Source organism: Ictalurus furcatus, unplaced genomic scaffold, assembly GCF_023375685.1.
Source record: "Ictalurus furcatus strain D&B unplaced genomic scaffold, Billie_1.0 scf5, whole genome shotgun sequence".
NCBI classification, from domain to species: Eukaryota; Metazoa; Chordata; class Actinopteri; order Siluriformes; family Ictaluridae; genus Ictalurus; species Ictalurus furcatus.
This window is the reverse complement of record NW_026521054.1, coordinates 534,033-554,155: the sequence shown is the minus strand read 5'-3', so window position 1 is coordinate 554,155 and position 20,123 is coordinate 534,033. Positions and strand designations below refer to the sequence as shown.

General features: G+C 40.5%; 2 protein-coding genes and 1 pseudogene across 3 annotated transcripts in view; 2 read left to right on the top strand and 1 right to left on the bottom strand.

The window, feature by feature from the left end:
• LOC128604893 (NLR family CARD domain-containing protein 3) overlaps positions 1-2,218 on the top strand; it is a 10,409-nt gene extending 8,191 nt beyond the window's left edge. Inside the window, exons 9-10 of the mRNA XM_053619992.1 lie at positions 1,145-1,321; positions 1,435-2,218. Coding sequence (XP_053475967.1) covers positions 1,145-1,321; positions 1,435-1,471 — 214 coding nt within the window. The 3' untranslated portion in view covers positions 1,472-2,218. The remainder of the gene's footprint in view (positions 1-1,144; positions 1,322-1,434) is intronic.
• A 1,692-nt stretch (positions 2,219-3,910) lies between these two features.
• On the top strand, positions 3,911-16,208 carry LOC128604910 (piwi-like protein 1). 2 transcript variants are annotated; one of them, XM_053620028.1, is made up of 6 exons: positions 3,911-4,792; positions 8,378-8,578; positions 8,752-8,854; positions 9,791-9,944; positions 10,028-10,153; positions 10,265-16,208. In XM_053620028.1, exons 2-5 carry the CDS (start codon positions 8,504-8,506, stop codon positions 10,143-10,145), a joined length of 450 nt encoding a protein of 149 aa, XP_053476003.1. In that variant the 5' UTR covers positions 3,911-4,792; positions 8,378-8,503; the 3' UTR covers positions 10,146-10,153; positions 10,265-16,208. The 2 variants fall into 2 exon arrangements, with proteins under 2 accessions (XP_053476003.1, XP_053476002.1); XM_053620027.1 differs by having other exon boundaries at positions 10,028-16,208.
• A 44-nt stretch (positions 16,209-16,252) lies between these two features.
• Positions 16,253-17,095, bottom strand: LOC128604887 (general transcription factor II-I repeat domain-containing protein 2A-like; annotated as a pseudogene).
• Positions 17,096-20,123: the final 3,028 nt, after the last annotated feature.

Here is a 20,123-nt window from a genome sequence, read left to right as displayed (position 1 = left end):
TGTACACTGGAGATACTGAGGTACACACACACACACACACACACACTGTACACTGGAGATACTGAGGTACACACACACACACACACACACACTGTACACTGGAGATACTGAGGTACACACACACACACACACACACACACACACACACACACACACACACACACACTCACTCACTCACACTGTACACTGGAGATACTGAGGTACACACACACACACACACACACACACACACACACACTGTACACTGGAGATACTGAGGTACACACACACACACACACACACACTGTACACTTGAGATACTGAGGTACACACACACACTGTACACTTGAGATACTGAGGTACACACACACACACACACACTGTACACTGGAGATACTGAGGTACACACACACACACACACACACACACACACACACTGTACACTGTACACTGGAGATACTGAGGTACACACACACACACACACACACACTCACTCACACTGTACACTGGAGATACTGAGGTACACACACACACACTGTACACTTGATACTGAGGTACACACACACACTGTACACTTGAGATACTGAGGTACACACACACACACACACACACACACACACTGTACACTTGAGATACTGAGGTACACACACACACACACACACACACACACTGTACACTTGAGATACTGAGGTACACACACACACACACTGTACACTTGAGATACTGAGGTACACACACACACACACACACACACTGTACACTGTACACTGGAGATACTGAGGTACACACACACACACACACACTCACTCACACTGTACACTGGAGATACTGAGGTACACACACACACTGTACACTTGATACTGAGGTACACACACACACTGTACACTTGAGATACTGAGGTACACACACACACACACACACACACACACTGTACACTGGAGATACTGAGGTACACACACACACACACACACACACACACACACACACACACACACACACACACACAGTTTCCCTCTGTGGTGATTGTAATTGTAGTGATGTGATATTGTCATTGTTGTGTGTGTGAGATGAGAGTAAATGTTATGTGTATAAAGATTTTGTGTAGTGGATGTTTTCAGAGCTAAAACTGAGTGTGTTAAGTGTGAGGAGGTTTTCTTTCTTGCAGGATGTGGAACTGCAGGATTACAGGTGAAGGTTGTGCTGCTCTGGCTTCTGCTCTGAGGTCAAACTCCTCATCACACCTGAGAGAACTGGATCTGTTCGGTAATAATCCAGGAGAATCAGGAGTGAAGCTGCTCTCTGATCTACTGAAGGATCCACACTGTAACCTGGAGACGCTACAGTGAGTTACTGACTTACTGTCTCTTTACTCTACTGTATCATGCTGAATAATGTGTGTGTGTGTGTTTATGCTGATGTTGTGTGTTTACACTGATGTTCTTCTCTGTCTTACAGCATTAAGTATAATAAACTCACCAGGACTGGCGTATGACAGGAGTCTCACCTCAAACCTCTTCTCCAGGATAAAGCAGTCTTGGTGAAGAGTTAGAACCCGTCCCACATTTCCAGCAGTTTGGGAGCTGAATCATTAAACTTAAAGGGGCAGAGCAGAAACAAAGTCAAGAACAGGCAGAAGGTCGTACACAGGAGAAATCAACACATGTAACCAAATATCTGCTGTACAAAGCAACGGCACCGATCTGCCCCGGGGATGGAGACTGACGAGGCTTAAGTACACGTCCGGAAATGTACAGCCAACTCATCCCAAAGCACGAGGCGGGAGCAGGTGTGTACGAGATGTGATCGTCCAATGGCAAGCAGGAACATGACGCATTGCAGTGGGCTGGGCTTAAAAGAGGAGGAGACAAGACACCCATCCCTCCCCCGACATAGACACACGAATGGAACACAGTACAAACAGAAATACAACTGAGGATGTAACAATGGCCAAGTATCAAATAAAATGTAAACTTGCATTGATGAAGTTAATGTTGTTAGTAAATGTTTATAAATTACCATGGTAACACAGAGCTCCAAGGTATAAAAATATGGAGTTTGTCATCAATCAAACAGTAACCAGTTTTAAAACCTAAAAAAGTTTACGTAGCAAAATTTAGCAAAGCGCTTTACAGTAAATTAAAATGTAAAATTTAACTAATGAAATGTTGTGCAGCACATGCTTATGTTAATGTTTGTTACATTATATGATCATATAAATAAATAAATACTCCCAAAGTCACCAGAACTGAAAGCTTTGGTTCTGTTAAACATTTAGAGATTGAGGTTGTGGTGAGTCAGTAGTTCACTCAGTATATCTGGGTAAGACACAGTGAACGACTCACTGCTGGCATTCATGAAGAAGTCATAAACTCCACTGGAATAATAAATAGGATCTAATAAAACCATGAGTGGAAATTATTGGTGTAAGTTTGTTAGGATAGACTTCCTCCAACCTGGAACTATATCCTCCAGTCCACGCGGTGGCGGTAACGCGCCTAACAGCTGCGTCTCCGACCAGTAGAAATCACAGAAGAAGAAAAAGCTGCAGCGGGTATCTCCTGAGCAGTTGAGTTATTACACCGAACTAATCATCTCCAGATTAAATTATTTCTGACAGTTAGGTTTGAACCAGTTTAAACATAAAAGCTGGTTATTTTGTCTGTGTTTGAGGAATTAAAACTCCGTTCTGTTTTTAAACCCGAGGTAAGTTAAACGGAAGCTGTGTGGCCGAATCCCAAATTGATGTCATTTCCGGTTTAAGTGCACTACATTAGGGATGAAATAATGACGGTCTACACCCTATGTAGTGCACTATTTAACTCATGAGGAGAGATTTGTAATTCTGTTTTAGCGGCACTATTTAAGTATAACCTTACTTTATCCTAAAATCCATTGTTTGCTCCCTGCTTATAGCAACTAAAATAAACAACAGTGAGTGTAAAAGTGTCTAAGTCATTTAGCAGCTAAAATAACTTTATATTTCTGTAATGTTTTTAATGTATAAACTGCTAAACTGAGGTGAAGTTGGGTTTATATTGGACATTCACTGCACATTCGAGCTTCTCTCTTCTATTTCTCAAGAAATAAACACAAAAAGGACAAAATGTGTGTGTGTGTGTAGCTGGCGAAGTCACTTTGTAAAGAAATACTACGCGCATGCGCACGTAAGCATTCACGTCAACATGTCCGCCATATTGATGAGGGAAAGACCGCGGAAAGTAAACGGAAGAGCTGTGGTTTTTCTGGATAATAATTTACATGATTTACCGGAGATGATAACGGCATCGTTTTCAAAAACTTGCCCTTTGAAACCCGTTTTCCAAAGTTTCCAGGCCCCGAAACGCCGTCGTCATGGAAACGAATCCAAACCGCATCAAAAGTTTTCGGTTTTTATTTGAAAACGTTGTGGTGTAAACGGCCCCTTAACAACTACAGCAAAATGCTGCTTTTATTGCTGAAGTCTTTCTGTAAACAAATAGAAATGAAATAGAATTTTTATGATTCACACTATATAACACTCCATTCTTCTTCTCAAACACAACTCTATTTTGAAAATATTCAAGATTTTTTTGTTAAAAAATCAATTTCATGATGCAGCTTATTATTAGAGCTGCAACTAACGATTATTTTCACAATCGATTAATTGGTCGATTATTTTTTCGATTAATCTGATGGGGGCGGGGCAAACTTTCAGTGCCTTTTTTTGTTTATTTAAAATAAAATCCACAAACTGAGTGTTACAAAAATAAATTCAGACTAAAACTTTACACAATTGTTTGTCCAAAACAGAAAGGAACCCAATACATACACACACACACACACACATATATATATATATATATATATATATATATATATATATATATAAAATTTAGGACTGTAGTTTAATTCAGTGCTTTTTGTGAATCCATAAAAAACATGCATAAATACTTATATATAATATAAATGTAAACTAACTAAATAAGATAAATATATAAACATTTATAAATAGTTAGATAGATAGCATTATTTTTTATGGATGCACAAAAAGCACAGAATTAACTCCAGTCCTAAATGAATAATAAAAACTCACTTTCACTGCACCTTGTGGTTTCTGTATCTCGGTGTCTTTAGACATTATTTTACTTTTGATCATAATATTTGAAGTAGACATTACAGATCTTACTCGCGCTACACTCTGTATCAGCGCGTCTACACCGCGCGTGACCAGCAACGCGGCCTCGTTACTAACACTTTATTTTCAGTGCTTTTTGAACTGTCTCTCAGCCCTAAATAGTTCCGCGGGATTTGTGTGGAATTGGGATGAACGTCTAGTTAAAGGGTTGATGTCTCGCTGGCGCAGTGATTTGTTCTTTAGGAGTGTTTTTCTCTTGAACAGCTCTCTGTGTGGAGACTTGAGGTAGTTCTGTAGTCACAGGTGCACAAATCAGTCACACAGCTCCAGCTCCACCTGCGCCTCTCGCAGGGAAACGGTTTCTGTGCACTGGCTCCGTCCCAAATCACCTTGTATGGAATCTCTATCTCTAGTGCACTAGGTGCGGTAGAGACTCCATTCGTTCAGACCGTGTGTAGTGTACCTAGATACGCAGTCGTGCAGGATTTGGGCACAGGCCACGCTAATGACACATCATCCATTTCAAGTCAAGTTGCTATTGTTAAACATTTCACTAAAACCTGTATGGAAACGTTGCTGTTCAGTTGTTCTATAAGCGCAATTTCAACCAAATACAGTGGAGTGTAAAAGTTTGTACCCCCTTTTGGTTTCTTTTGGACGGAAGGGTGTTAAATGTCCTAAACACTACAAAATTTGACTGTAAGTAGAAGTTAATTTTATTATCAGACTCAGATATCCATGATAATATTTTTAATACTGCTCATTAGTGTTAAATGACTTGATGATTTTGTGGTCAGTAAAGCGTTTTTGTGTTGATTTTGATGTATGTTTTGGATCACTGTCCTGCTGGAAGATCCAACCACGGCCCATTTTAATCTTTCTGGCAGAGGCAGTCAGGTTTTTATTTAATATCTGTTGATATTTGGTAGAGTCCATGATGCCATGTATCCTAGCAAAATGTCCCGGTCCTCTGGCAGAAAAACAGCCCCAAAACATTAAAGATCCGCCACCATATTTAACTGTGGGCATGAGGTACTTTTCCATATGGCTACCTCTCTGTGTGCTTCAAAACCACCTCTGGTGTTGATTACCAAAAAGCTCTATTTTGGTTTCATCTGACCATAGAACCCGATCCCATTTGAAGTTCCAGTAGTGTCTGACAAACTGAAGACACCTGAGTGTGTTTTTGGATGAGGGTAGAGGCTTTTTTCTTGAAACCCTTCCAAACAACTTGTGGTGATGTAGGTGACTTCAGATTGTAGTTTTGGAGACTTTCTGACCCCAAGACACAACTAACTCCTGCAGTTCTCCAGCTGTGATCCTTGGAGATGTTTTGTCCACTCGAACCGTCCTCTTCAGTGTGTTGAGATGATATGGACACACGTCCAATTCCAGGTTGATTCATAACATTTCCACTTGACTGGAACTTCTTAATTATTGCCCTGATGATGAAAATGAGCATTTTCAATGCTTGTGCTATTTTCTTATAGACACTTCCCATTTTGTGAAGCTCAATAACCTTTTGCTGCACATCACAGCTACAGTGGTGCTTGAAAGTTTGTGAACCCTTTAGAGTTTTGTATATTTCTACATAAATATACACAAGATTTTCAGACAAGTCCTAAAACTACACAAAGAGAACCCATTTAAACAAATGTGACACAAATTATACTTGGTCATTTATTTATTGCAGAAAATAATCCAATATTACATATCTGGGAGTGGCAAAAGTATGTGAATCTTTTGCCTTCAGTATCTGGTCTGACCCCCTTGTGCAGCAATAACTGCAACTAATCATTTACAGTAACTGTTGATTAGTCCTGCACATGGGCTTGGACATCAGTTTTGGCCATTCCAAACCAATAACTTTATTGTTCTTTAACCATTCTTTGTTTTGGGCCATTGTCTTATTGCATGCCCCACTTTCTCTTGATTCAGTTCAGTTCCTGGGTTCATTCTTGCCCTGCGGTTGGGGAACTCACCACTACATGAATTATAATCTTTCAGATAGCTTGGAGATTTAGTACGTGTAGAGAAGAGCCGCACGCCGCGGATGTGGAATCACTACGCGAGTCCCCCATCACACAAAGCCTCCCTGTATGCAGAGTTCATCATTTCCTTACATATTAGGGATGTCACAATACCAAAAATCTAGTCGTCGGTACCGATACCACCAAAAGTACACGATGCTCAATACCACGATGTGCTTTTTATTTAAAAAAAAAAAAGAGATTTAAAAAAAATTATAAAATTAAAAACTCCTGGAGGACATCCTCCTCTGGCTGATACTGGCAGAGAGAGAGAGAGGGATATTTTAGTTCAAACACTCTGACCATGACTAATAAGTGCTAAGGTGCACTCCTAAACGCACACACACCCCTTATACTCTGAATGCAAGCATTAGTTTAAATTCACTGATATGGTGGCAGGATTAAAAGATTTATTGAAAGCATGAACATGTGAATAATTATTAGTGACATGAGGCTACATTTAGCTGACAGGACACGGGCTGAATGGCGATGCATGGTGGTCCATTAGGAGGTAGTTTATAACATTGCAATGCGTTAGCGTTTAACAAATAACTGGATATCGCTAACATTACATGGAGCATAATGTCCGTAGTGTATGAATGGGTGTGTGAGTGTGTATGTGATTGTGCCCTGCGATGGACTGTCCAGGGTGTACCCCGCCTTGTGCCCGATGCTCCCTGGGATAGGCTCCAGGATGGATGGATATATATATATATATATATATATATATATATATATATATATATATAAATAGCTTAATTAAATATAAATTAAATGAGAAATTAAATAATGTTTAATTACTATGGGTTGCATTTAATATCAATTTGACATTAAGCATAGTTTGCTATTTCACTGAAAGCTATTAGCCTTTTTCCTAATAAGGATCACTTTTGTGTTAGTCTACTTTTAATTAGGACTCTTTATTGTTTTTAAGATATCTAAAAATAAATATTTTATGTTTGTTTATTTATCAATTAACCAACAGTATCATTGCTATTATTTTAATTCAGTTAACAGTGACCATGAGCAGAGAGCTTACATTTAACTGTTTATGACAAACTTCCTGATTAAAGTTTAAATAAAAAAGATTGGTATCTGGATCAGTATCATCTGTAAAAATCCTGACCGACGCATCCCTAATGAACACCATTAAACTAAAGCGCTCTGCATCTGACGGGTAAATGAACTCACCCAATCACATCCTATATGAGATTATTCAGATATCTACACAATACACACAGAGCGGTTCGAGAACTGACTCCAGCCCAGAACCATGACAGTGGAAATGTCTAATAGTGCAGCTTTAAATATATTTAAGAGGAGCAGACTTCAAACACTGAACATTGGGTTTATTGTATTTGTTTACAAGGTAAACAGGTTAACGGTTGTTTTGTGCATACAGTCTGTAAAATGAACTGAAAATATTAGATTTAGTTTATCAGAAGGTAAATTAATGTGTCATGGCTCACACTATGTTCCTAAATTCTGTCATAATTGACCAGCTCAAGTTTTCTCATGCCTACTTGTGTGTTGTATTGTGGCATGAGAGAACTTAATAAATGTGAAAGTGCAATAAAATATGTTATCACTAAAATCAATGAATAATCGTGATAATCGAGATCTCAGTATTAATCTAAATAATCGGGATTATCATTTTGGCCATAATCATGCATCCCTAGATGGCACTGATCCAGGACCTGATAGCAGCAAAAAAACGGTGGATCAGCTATCAGAGATAACAGAAATCAAATCATATAACTGATGCATGTAAAAGAGACGTGACTGTTCTTTCACTAGGATTGAATTCATTATATTCGTACTTTATGTATGGGTTTCTGTATGAAAGTTTAATGGTAAACGAGTGCTTCAGTTAAAATAATGAGCGTTGTAGATCTTAAAGAAAACAATATCGGATGGGTATCGGCTGATACTCAAGCTTTCCATTAAGGAAAATAAAAGCTAGTATCATGACACTTCTAGTAAATAAGTCAAATGAAACTGTTTTTATTTATTTATTTAATTTTTAAATTGAATGTTTAAGGATATTGCTGTTTGATTTTCTTTGTTAGTCGTTTCACCTTTTGTGATGTGACACACGCAGTGCAGTGCAGCTGCTTCTATGTGATTTTTGTCACAGTATATCCTTTTATGGGTCTAAGCATACGGCATAAGATAATTTCAGATTAACAGCCTCAATCTACAGATTACCATTACTTCTTGTTCTGAAGCACTCACTTTAAATCATGTGTGTAAGGTGGTTGTGATCCTGTCAACCAACTGTAAGGATAAATACGATTGCGTGAAGAAGTACCTGTGTGTGGACTGTCCCACTCCAAGCCAGTGTGTGGTGGCTCACACCCTCAGCAGACCTCAGACCCTCATGACCATAGCCCCAAAGATCTCCTTGCAGATGAACTGCAAGATGGAAGGAGAGCCGTGGAGCGTCGAGATCCCGGTACAGTTCTGTTTTTCAAGTAACTGAAATATATCCGGCATTGGGATTTCAACTACAACCAAAATCATCACTTAAAAGCATATCTGATCTTGTAACTGATCAACAGTGGCACCTCCTAACCCTGATGTTATTCTATTAAAACATTGTTTTAGTGACTTCTCCTGCTCTTTCAGTTGAAGCACCTGATGATGTTGGTATCGACTGCTACCACGACAGTGCCGCAGGAAAGAGATCCATCGGTGCACTGGTGGCCAGCCTCAACCCGGCCATGTCCAGGTACTTAAAGCATGACTTGTGTGGACTCTGTACACAGCTTTAAGAAGGGTTGTGTTTAATGAACTAGATTTTAGATTTGAACTTTTCCACCAGTCTTCAGAAGAGAGGGCATTACCCTTTGTGGTTTATCGTAACTTTAGGAGAGAGAAAAAGTACAATATCGTTCCTTTAATGAATAAAATGTTTAATTGTCAAATTGCTGAGGTATAAGGAATAAAAAGCATCAGGAAGACCTGTTTAGCTTCGTGGTGCGTCACATTACACCATCCTGTCGTTGTCTATCTTTCTGCATATAACAGCATGCTCATGGTTTCTTTATTTGTTGATATTTTTTAATCCCTCGTATATCTGCATATTGTTACTACTACAAACGATCAGTAAAGATTATGAATCCAACAAGAGTTTTTCAGCTCAGTGGTGGGAAATTTCAGAGACTTTTAACACTACTTCCTGCATCTCAGGATTCTTTACTCAGGCCTGAGCTGGTTCTCTTAATCTCACACACTGTTCTCTGTATTTCTAATTTCCTTCCAGTTGAAGGACAGAATCACAATTTTTTAGTCTTGAATCCTCTGAACGTTGTTTTCCTCGCTGCTACCCCCACCTTTATCTTCCTCATAAAGGGTCTGGGCCATGCTCTGTATGCTATGTGCTCTGTATGCTATGTGCCGCTGCTCTGTAACCATGAGAGCACCGTCCTTCTCTCAGGTGGTTTTCAAAGTGTGCAGGGTATGAAATGCACTCTGGGAGGAACATCATGCTCATAAATGACCTCGTTACACTGCAATCTCTTTGATTCCGACTTTACACTCAGGATGAAATACTCACACTGCAGTCTGACGGAACGTGGGAGAAAAAGCGAGCAATTTTAGAATTGTCGCTTCAGTTAAGAAGCACATTAAGACATGGCTTTTTGTTTTGATTTCTTTTCCTCAGCTGCGCTGAAGGCCTACTTCAAATACGATGAATGTTTGCCATCACGCATCGTGGTGTACCGAGACGGCGTGGGCGACGGCGTGCCGCTGAGCGTAGTCGACTACGAAGTGCCTCAGTTCACGCAGTCCACCAAGGCCATGGGTGAAGATTCCGCGTGAGACTCGACACATCTCGATAAAACAGATTTGACGCACGCTTTTTGGGTTTTCTCTCAGCCATCAGTGTTTCTGTGTACAGGCCCAAACTGACCGTGTTGGTGGTGAAGAAACGCATCTCTTCCAGATTCTTCGCTCTCCTCGACGCCAGACTGAGCAACCCTCCTCCCGGAACAGTCATCGATGCCGAAGTCACGTGACCCGAGTGGTGTGTTCAGGCATAGTTCATCGATCTTTTTCTCTTTCACTGGTGGTCTTTCTGATCGCAGCTTCAGGTTGCGTTCGGTGTGTTTTAAACGCTGATGGCTTGATTGGTCAGGTACGACTTCTTCATCGTGAGTCACAAAGTGCGCTTCGGCAGTGTGGCCCCCACTCACTACAACGTGGTGTACGACAGCAGTGGCCTCAAACCAGACCACATGCAGAGACTCACCTACAAACTCTGCCACATGTATTACAACTGGCAGGTAAAAGCCACACACACACACACACACGTTCATACGGGAGGAGGGTTGCTCAGTCAACGATTTTCATTATCAATTATTATCAACTATTATGGATTAGTTGTTGCAGCTCTATTTGCAACACATTATACTAAGAATTGTGTGGTATTTTAAGATGTTTGTTCAAGGTAATGCAGTTAATACCCATTGCAGTTCTTTATACTTCGGGTTATTACTCAGATTATAAATGTATTTGAGTGAGGACATTTATCACCTGTGTGCTTTTTCTGCATTGTTATTAGCATATGTACTGTATGATTTAGTAAAATAATCATTAGCCATTACGTTGTTATTCTGATTACTCTGGGTGTGTGTGTGAGTGAGTTCATGCTCTTGGGTGTGTGTGCTGTGTGCTGCACTTCCTCTTTTTGGTCAGGCCCTACGCCTTGCTGTAGTTAACTTTTAAGAGACACTGTCTATAAGGAAGAGAGCGTGACTCTGCTCTTTCCCTTATTCTCAATAAATTCTCATTCTCCATATTTTATTGCCCTTGTGTTTTATTTCTATCAAAAATCTTCTCCAACACTGATAACGATCGGTCTGATGAGACCTGAGCCAGGAGAGGACCGTTCCCTTAATGCCAACAACATTTTCTAATCTATCTAGCGCAGAGGTGCCCAAACTTTTTCCTGTGAAGGGCCAAGTTTGGCCCGCAGGCCCTAGTTTGGGGACCTCTGATCTAGCGTGTAGCGGAGCGTTGATTCGGTCGCCTGATTGAGTACTATCGGATCAGACGGTGATCCAAATCTAACTGATGTCTGTGCGAGGTTATTGATGAAGCTCGGTGCAGTAGCTGATGTGAAAGTACGTTTTATGCGGTGGCGAGGTGGAAATATGATCCATACGTATTATGAGTGAGATAAGAATGATCGGAGACAACTTCAGACTGTGGAAGTGTTACAATATTTTCTATATTTAATCCGTACGTATGAGGTCAAGAGTGTGACCACCATTATGAGTAGGCCCGATTACGTTCTGATTGACCTCTACTGAATCTAAGATGGACACAACCGCTGTTCTCAGAGGGTCTTCTGGGTTATCAAAATGAATATTAAAGTCTCAGACGATTAATGCTTTATCTACAGACACAACCAGGTTTGAGATAAAGTCAAATTCACTAAGAAATTCAGTATATGGCCCTGGGGGTCTGTAAATAATAATTAGAGGAATTGACTTATTTTTTGTGGCTACATAAGTTGTGCTGGTATAAAGAATTTCAAAAGAATTAAATTCATGATTAGGTTTTTGTGTGAAGACTAGATTTTGACTATGGATGAGACCAACACCTCCTCCTCTACCAGTTGAAGGAGGCTGATGTACATAACTGTATCCAGGAGGACTGGCTTCATTTAATGCTATGTACTCGTTTGGTTTAATCCAAGTTTCCGTTAAACACATTAAATTACATTCCTGATCAGTAATGATGTCGTTAACAATAAGAGCCTTAGACGCAAGAGATCTAATGTTTAATAGTCCTAGCTTCAGATTAAAGGTGCTGGATGTGCATTCAGTATGATCTAATTTAAGGTTAATTAGGTTACTAAAACAAACATTCTGAAATTGTCTATGTATTTGTATAGCTCGGGGAACAGACACAGTCTCTATAGAATGTACTACAGGTGTTGGACTATTAATTGAACATTGCTTATGATGAACGTTGTTATTGTAGAAGATGTGCTTACGGTAGACAGTCACTTGGAGTGTAGCGTCTTGGAGATGTTGTCAGACAGCAGTTCCGCTCCGAGGCTGCTTGGGTGCAGGCCATCAGGACGAAACAACCTAGGACGCTCCCAGAACAGATTCCAGTTATTAACAAACAGCAGATTCTGTTCATTACACTGTGAGGGAAATTACTCATTTTTACTTTGAAATAGTTTTGTTCTTGTTCTGTTTCATTCTCATGTGAGGATAACCACTCAGAAGGCCATGTGATGTCACTGAGATCAGAATGTTTATCTGCTTACAGAGACACAAACATGTTCTTCTGTTCAATGTTCGTCTAAACATCATCTAAGATCCTAAAACAAAGCCTGTGTGAACTGCCTCAAACTGCTTCTTATCGGTACACAGAATGATGTCATGCTCTGAGTTTCATATATATAGTAGTGGTTTAGTACAAGCACTTCAGAGCACTCTCATTATTCTGTCCTGCTTTATTCTATCCTGTATTAACCATCTGAGAGAGGGGGCGTCGCTGCAGGGGTCTCGGCTCAGGAGTATGGGGGCGCTCGCAGGTCTTTAGTTTATTTATCGAAAACATTGGATTTGGTGGCACAAGGATTGCCAGCACGTTTGCGTGCCACGGCTCGAGCTGCTCTCTTAGTGCAGATCACTGGGAAAATTGCTCTCACGCATTGATCTTACACTCATCACACCAGGTCACTTCTATTTTGAATTAGATCCACATGCAACACGACAGCTCATCAAAGAACAGGATATGAAGTTATTCTATGTGTCACCCAAAATTTTAATATTAAACCTATTAGTGTGTCTAATACACCAACTGTAGTGTTGTATTGCCTAATTAATTCTGTGGAGCCAGTCACTGAGAACACTCACGATTGCCTAGCCGAAATTCATATTTCCTCGAGCCAAAGTTTGAACTTTTTAGACGTTCCATCTGGAAGATTTTGTGAGCACCCTGTTCTGCCCAATTGGCCGAATTAAAAGCTATCACTACAGAGTGCGAACTGGTTACGGGTAGAATTGCTAATATATATATACTGACTCTGATTATGCCCATGGATTGTGTCATCTGTTTGGAGCTGTTTGAATGCAGTGAGGTTTTAGTAAAAGTGCTGGAACGCCACTTTAACATACCGAGCAAATAGTTTAATCGAATTCTGATTGTACCTACTGCACTTCTCACTGTATGAATTTCAGATGCACATGGTTTTAGCCAGTGCGCGAGGGGGAAGTTATGGGAAAAGATAAAACAGCAAGAGGACTGGTCTCTGGACTTACAGGCAATTATGGATAATTATTATTATTTTTTTAAACTTGCAGGCAATGGTGAATAATAATCTGAGTGTGAAATTTATGCTCAAAACAATGTCAGAAAGGGAAAATCAGTATCGATAGGGCTCATATCAATGCCAGCCGTTTAAGCACTTGGTGATAGACAGGTTTAGCAGATGGAGGGAGGCAATGCCATCAGCAGACTAAACTGCTGGAACAATGATTCAATTTTTAACCAGAGAGGTAATTCCTAGAGACGGCATACCATCTCAGATTAGCTCTGACAATGGCTCAGCATTCGTTTAAAAAACAGTGTTACAGTAACTGTGATTAAATTAAAATTTTGATGTGTTTATCACCCTCAGTCACAGGGAATAGTGGAAAAGGTAAGTGGTACCTTTAAGGCTAAGCTTAACGCAATTTGTGCTAACACTAAACTCGTTTCGGTAGATGCTCTACGTCTTGCACTAATGACCTATCGCATGCAGACTAACAGAAATATGCATCTAACACCGCATGAAATGCCTACGGGTCGATCCATGTCTGTGTCATACCTGAGAGGTCCTTATGAAGAACTGCCGCTGAAGTAATTACAGATGGGACTAAGAGCATATATGCAATAACTAACTGCTATGTATGAAGCTATCTATTCACAGGACCAGAGCTGGGGACCGAGAGAGGAGACAGAAGTTCCTTGTCCTGTGACTCCTGGAGAACAGGTGTACCTAGGGGTGTTCCAGCCCAGAAGGGAAGGGCCATACAAAGTGAGCACCTAGATTAAGACCTAGGAGAAAGGAGGATCAGCTGATCGAAGGGGACGATCCAGTGGTTGACATTGCAGAAGAAAGAACAAGACAAGACATGAGAGAGGGTCTAAATGAAGATAAGGGAGAATGGCAGTCTCAGGCGATGGCAAAGAAGAAGGTCTGTCAGGGGTCGTACCAACAGAGCAGGAGGAAAGAAGGGCTCCTGCTGCTGAGAGCGGTTCTGACGAGCCTGATACACCTGCTGAAGGAGAAAGAGGCCCAAGCAGACGTTCCTTACAAGACAACTTTTCCATAATTGACTTTTCAGCCCTTGACTAGTCTCCAAAACAGTACTGAACTAGAACTGAATGAGACAATCAGTGAGCCAGATTGGAACTCTGATCGGCTGCAACAGGAGGGAACAGATTCCAGCTATATGTGCTTAATCAACTGTGTACTCTACATCACGATGACAACCACAGGCAAGTGCTGAACCAAACGCATACTCACGCTTACAAACAATGTCTTGATTTTTGTGGGTAGGGAAAGAGACAGAATCTTTTACTCCTTTCTAGCCAATGGGAGAGGAGATGTTTGTTTCTGGTCTCCAGAGAGAGTGGTTTCAGGATTTGGTCATTGGTAGAAGGCTGACGTGGTCATACATTGATCACTAGTTAGTGTAAATGAAGGGACTGGGTTGTGAGATTACTCTCTCTAGCTAGATGGGGCTTAGTAAGCCCCAGAGGGGGAGAATATATGGAAAATATCTGAAGTGCAAACAATATGTGTGACTGACATTTGGATATGCTAATGAAGTGAATTCAATATGTAACCAACATTTAGAATTATTACTTGAGCATTATCGTATAATCAATATTGGTTAAAAAACATCATCTATATGTATAATCAACAGTTAGAAGCATAATCTAAATCCATAGAACAATGTTTGATCAGGTTATATTCTGAGTGGATTTGAGTTGAATGAACTGTGTTTCAGTGCACAACAATTGTTCTTCTGTATCAGCTGTCTCCTGTCTCCACAGCAATAAAAATTGGCAGTAGATATTCGCATGTGTAAGTAAATAACTTTGAGGCAGATACAAATTAGGGAGTTAGGAGAGGGCCTCGGGAAAGGAGGCAGATATCAGCGGGGACAACCGATAGAGACAGACAGATGCTCATTGAGGCCTAAGAAGGGAGTCAAGGTCAAGACACACAAGCCTGTGTGAAACCTTTTTTTGTAAAAGAAACCTTGTCCTCATGAAACCTTTTCAAGAAAAACAACTAACTGCGCATGTTCCACAAATTTAACATAACACATAGACATGAATATTTAATTGTGGCAAAAGAAGATTGGTCTATTTTCACCGAGGAAAAGCAAAACCCCACCTACAGAGACTATGCTGTGGAGATAGGTATATAAAGACATGTTTGTGTATGCATAATTCAGACACTCTGCAGACTGTCACACTTTATTGATTTTCAATAAAGTTTATTTACTTTTTGACATCTACTAAACTCTCTGTCTCTGAAGTTTTTGACCTAGGCTAAAAGGCTGATTTTATTCACGACACTCGCAGGCCACAGTGGGTTCTAAAATTTGACAGAGGGGCCGGGCCAGGAACAGACGGATGGAGTGTTTCTGTGCACTAATATAAATGACATGTAAAAGCCATTACATGAAAGGATTTGGCCTTTAACAGGTAGCAAAGCATGAATATGCAAGGCTCATTGTACCAATTGTTTCCCAAATGCATTAATTTGAGAACACAGTAGAGAAACTCGCGTCCAGTTTCAGTGGGAACAGTTGTTGATCTCCCTTTTTTGCCAGTGCATCAAACTCTGGAGTTAGTTTTGTTGTGGCAATTCTCAGGATAGATCCAAGGTGTTGGTCAGTTAACCTGGATCTGTGATGGGCTTTGTCGATGTTCATGACGCTGAATGTCTGCTCACATACGTAGGTCGAGCCAAACCATGTCAGCATCTTCTTTGCCGTCCTCCGGAGGTTTGGAAACGTCTCTTCATTAAGTGAAGCATAAAAGTCATTCAGTTTAAGAGAGTTGAACTTCTCCTTTAAGACGGAGTCAGACTGAAGATCGATCAGTTCCAATTGCAGCTCCTGTGGTGCTGTTTCAGGGTCTTGTGATGGCGGACAGGACACCAGCTGAACCGACGGCAGAATTCTCTGTGCAGGTCGCCCAGTGATTTGCTGTATTTCTTCACGTTTCGGGACGCCTCTTTCTGCATGGCTAGTGTGGGGGAATGAGAGAGAGATTTGTTTGAAATTTGACTGGAGAATAAAGTCAGCTTGGATTTGAAGGCTCTAACATTTGTGTACATGTCGTGCACAAACTGATCTTTCCCCTGTAGCTTGATGTTCAGCTCATTCATGTGTGAAAATATGTCCACAGCAAACGCAAAGTCACAAAGCCAGTTGTTGTCGCTTAGCTCAGGAAATTCGTCGGATTTCCCCATTAACTCCAAAAATGCGATAATTTCCTCTTTGAGCTCCCACACTCGTTGAAACACTTTGCCCAAACTTAACCAGCGGACCCGAGAGTGGTAGAGGAGTCCTGGTGATCCGCATCAGTTTCCTCCAGGAACGTAAGAAACTGACGATGCTGAAGTCCCCTTGCTCGTATAAAGTTAACAAGTTTTACGACTGGATTCACGACATGGTTAAGCTGCAATATAGACTTACACAGAGATTGAAAATAAGGAAAATGAAAATGGGTGAAGGAAAATAACATCCTGGTCAGGGTTTTCCTCCTTCACTTTGTCCTGGATTCTTTTCAACAGCCCAATGTTTTTTCCAGTTAAATTTGGCGATCCATCCATGGTGACATTGGCAAGTTTACTCCAAGCTATCTTCATTCTCTCGATGACAGCAGACACCTGGTTATACAAGTCCTCTCCCCGCGTTTTTCCTTTCAGGGACTCCATGGTCAAAAACTGTTATCTCAAAACTGTCGTTAATCCCTCGGATAAAATTAGGAGCTGAGCAGTGTCTTTTATGCTGTTACTTTCATCTAGTGCTAGTGAATATAACTTAAAGGAATCCGCCTTTTTGTTTAATTCGCTGGCGATATCTTCGTCAATTAGTTCCACACGGCGAGTCACAGTCCTGTGTGATGAACTGATTTTTTCAAAATTGCCTTTGCTCTCCGGACACAGGAGACCTGCTGTCTCTACCGTGCATTCTTTCAAAAACTCACCTTCAGAGAAAGGCTTGCTAGCCTTTGCTAATTTGAATGCCAGCAAAAAACTTGTCTTGGTACTTGACTCTTGAATCGCAGTTTGTCTGTGAAAATTTTTTGCTGAGTCTGTAAATTAGCCGTCAACCTCTGAGCCGTAGCCGCCCGTTCTTGCGTTGACTGCTTGCTAGCGTAGTTGGCATGCTTCGTGGCAAAGTGACGGCTGATATTGTATTCTTTGAAAATCGCAACAGTTTCTTGGCATATCAGGCATACAACCGTTGATCGGACTTCAGTGAAAAAATATTTTGTTGTCCACTCCTTATTAAACACTCGGCACTCACTGTCCACTTTTCTTTTCTTTGGTCCACTCATTTTTACAGAAGGGCTCAAAGGGCAAAGCGAAAAAGTGAAGTAGAGAGTAATACACCACACTGAGGTTTAATCATATAATTTGGACAAGTTCGGATTAAAGCCGGATTAAAAAGCCCAACGGGCCGTATATGGCCCTCAGGCCGTAGTTTGCCCATGCCTGGTCTAAACATACATGTATCGACAGCTCCGTGTCAATAACCCGATTTCCTACCACAAAAACGTGAGCGACTGCAAGCAAATAAGCAACCTACTTATACTGCAAGCAAATATGACTCATTTGATCTACAGCTACTGTGCGGCTAGAAAGTTTAACGTTTAAAGTTTTCTGCATTTCTCCATACATTTGACCTGAAACCTGGTCAGATCTTCATCCAAGTCCTTAAACTAGGTAAAAGAGAACCCGGTTAACAACAGATGCAAAAAAACCCAGTAGTTTTTACAGTTATTTATTAAGCAAAAATGATCCAGCGTTAAATATCTTTGTAGGAAAAGGGATGTGAAGTCTAGGAGTACAAGTTCATTTAAATGGGGCTGATTGAAGTCACGCGTTTCAATCAAGGGAATGGCAATTAGGACCGCCCATGTTTCAAGAACATTAACTTGGGTCTTCACCATCAAAGTCTGGTCTTCACCACACAGGTTTATGGAAGTGTGCCCTGCCTCGATCAAAGGACATTCCTGAGGACCTCAGAAAAAGAGAGTTGTCAATGCTCACCGGCTTGGAAAGGGTTACAGAGCCATTTCTAAAGAATTTGGCTTCCACCAATCCACTGTGAGGTAAATGACATACAGATGGAGGAAATTCAGCACCACTGTTACTCTCCCAAGGAGTGGGCATCCAGCAAAAAAGATCACTCCAAGGGTGTGGTGAATAATATCACAGTAAGTCATAAAGAACCCCAGGGTAACATCTGAGAACCTACAGGCCACTACTTTCCATAAAAGAACACTGCTGCCTGTCTGAAGTTTGCTCAAATCCATGTGGATATGCCAGGAGCCTATTGGAAGAATGCTCTGTGGACAGAGGAGTCCAGAATAGAACTTCTTACTTTAATTGAAAATCATTGTTTGATGCAAACCGAAAATAGCATCCCAACATAAGAACTTCATCCCAACCGTGAAGCATGGGGGTGGCAGCATTATGGTTTGGGGCTGCTTTGGGTCCGAACCAGCTTGCCATTATTGATGGACCTATGAATCCTAGATTGTACCAGGAGAATGTCAGGGTATCTGTCTGTGAACTCAAGCTTAACTGTAAGTGGGCCTTGCAGCAGAGACAACGACCTTAAGCACACAAGTACGTCTACAGAGAAATGGTTAAAGCAGAAGAAATTGAACATTTTGGAATGGCCAAGTCAGACCTTAACCCAATAGAAATGTTGTGGAAGGACCTAAAAAGAGCAGTTCATGCAAAGAAGCCTGCTAGCATCACTGAGTTGAAGCAGGAGGAGTGAGCCAAAATTCCTCAAACCCATTGTGCAGGATTGATTGAGTCATCGGAAATGTTTGCTTCAAGTTATTGCTGCTCGAAGGTCTCACACCGGTTACTGAAATCAAAAGTTTACATACTTTTTTCAGCAAAGGTGTTTAATGTTGGGTAATTGTGCTCAGTGAATAAATGTGAAAACTATAATGCATTTGTTTAATTGGGTTCTCTTTATCTAGTTTTAGGGCTTGGATGGAAGTTCTGTTCACATTTCAGGTCAAATGAATTTAATTGTATACTTGTTTGTATTCTTTTTTGATTTTGGCTATAAACTCTTTATATTTTTATCTTTCATATATTTTCTGGATTGTTCTGGTAAAGTCTTTAAATTGCTGCTCCTGAAATCAAAACTGGTGTTTCGAGATGTTTTTGTATCTGTTATGGCCTCCAATACCATAGTTAAAAAATAATAATTTAAAAAGTCACTTCTGGGGGAAAATGATACAATTTTAATGCTTCAACATGCACTAGACTTGTGTTCGTCCAATTAAATGCTCTCTAGAATGTGTAGGAATGTGTGGGTCTTGAGGCGGGTCTTGCTCAACAGTAGCAGCTCATTAGCATCAATGTTCTTCAGAGCTGGGCGTATCCCAAACACTGTTAGCTGTTGTGTAACACTTCAACATGCCACCACTCTTATTTCCTGTTTCAAAAAGAAATACGTCGTCATACAGAATCAAATCACAGCTCTCAAAGTTGTTTCGTGGGGACTGTAAAGTAAAAAAATGAGCGCATTGTTCATCTTCCTTTAAAGGTACAATAGTTTTATTTATTTATTTATTTTTCACTTGTACAAATAACCTGGGAGATATGTAAAACATGATAAAAATAATGGATTAAGTTGTGGCCTTAGCAAAAGTGCATCAAGTCACTTAGAAAACCTGTTTAAAAAAACGGACTTCTGGTCTGGAAAGCT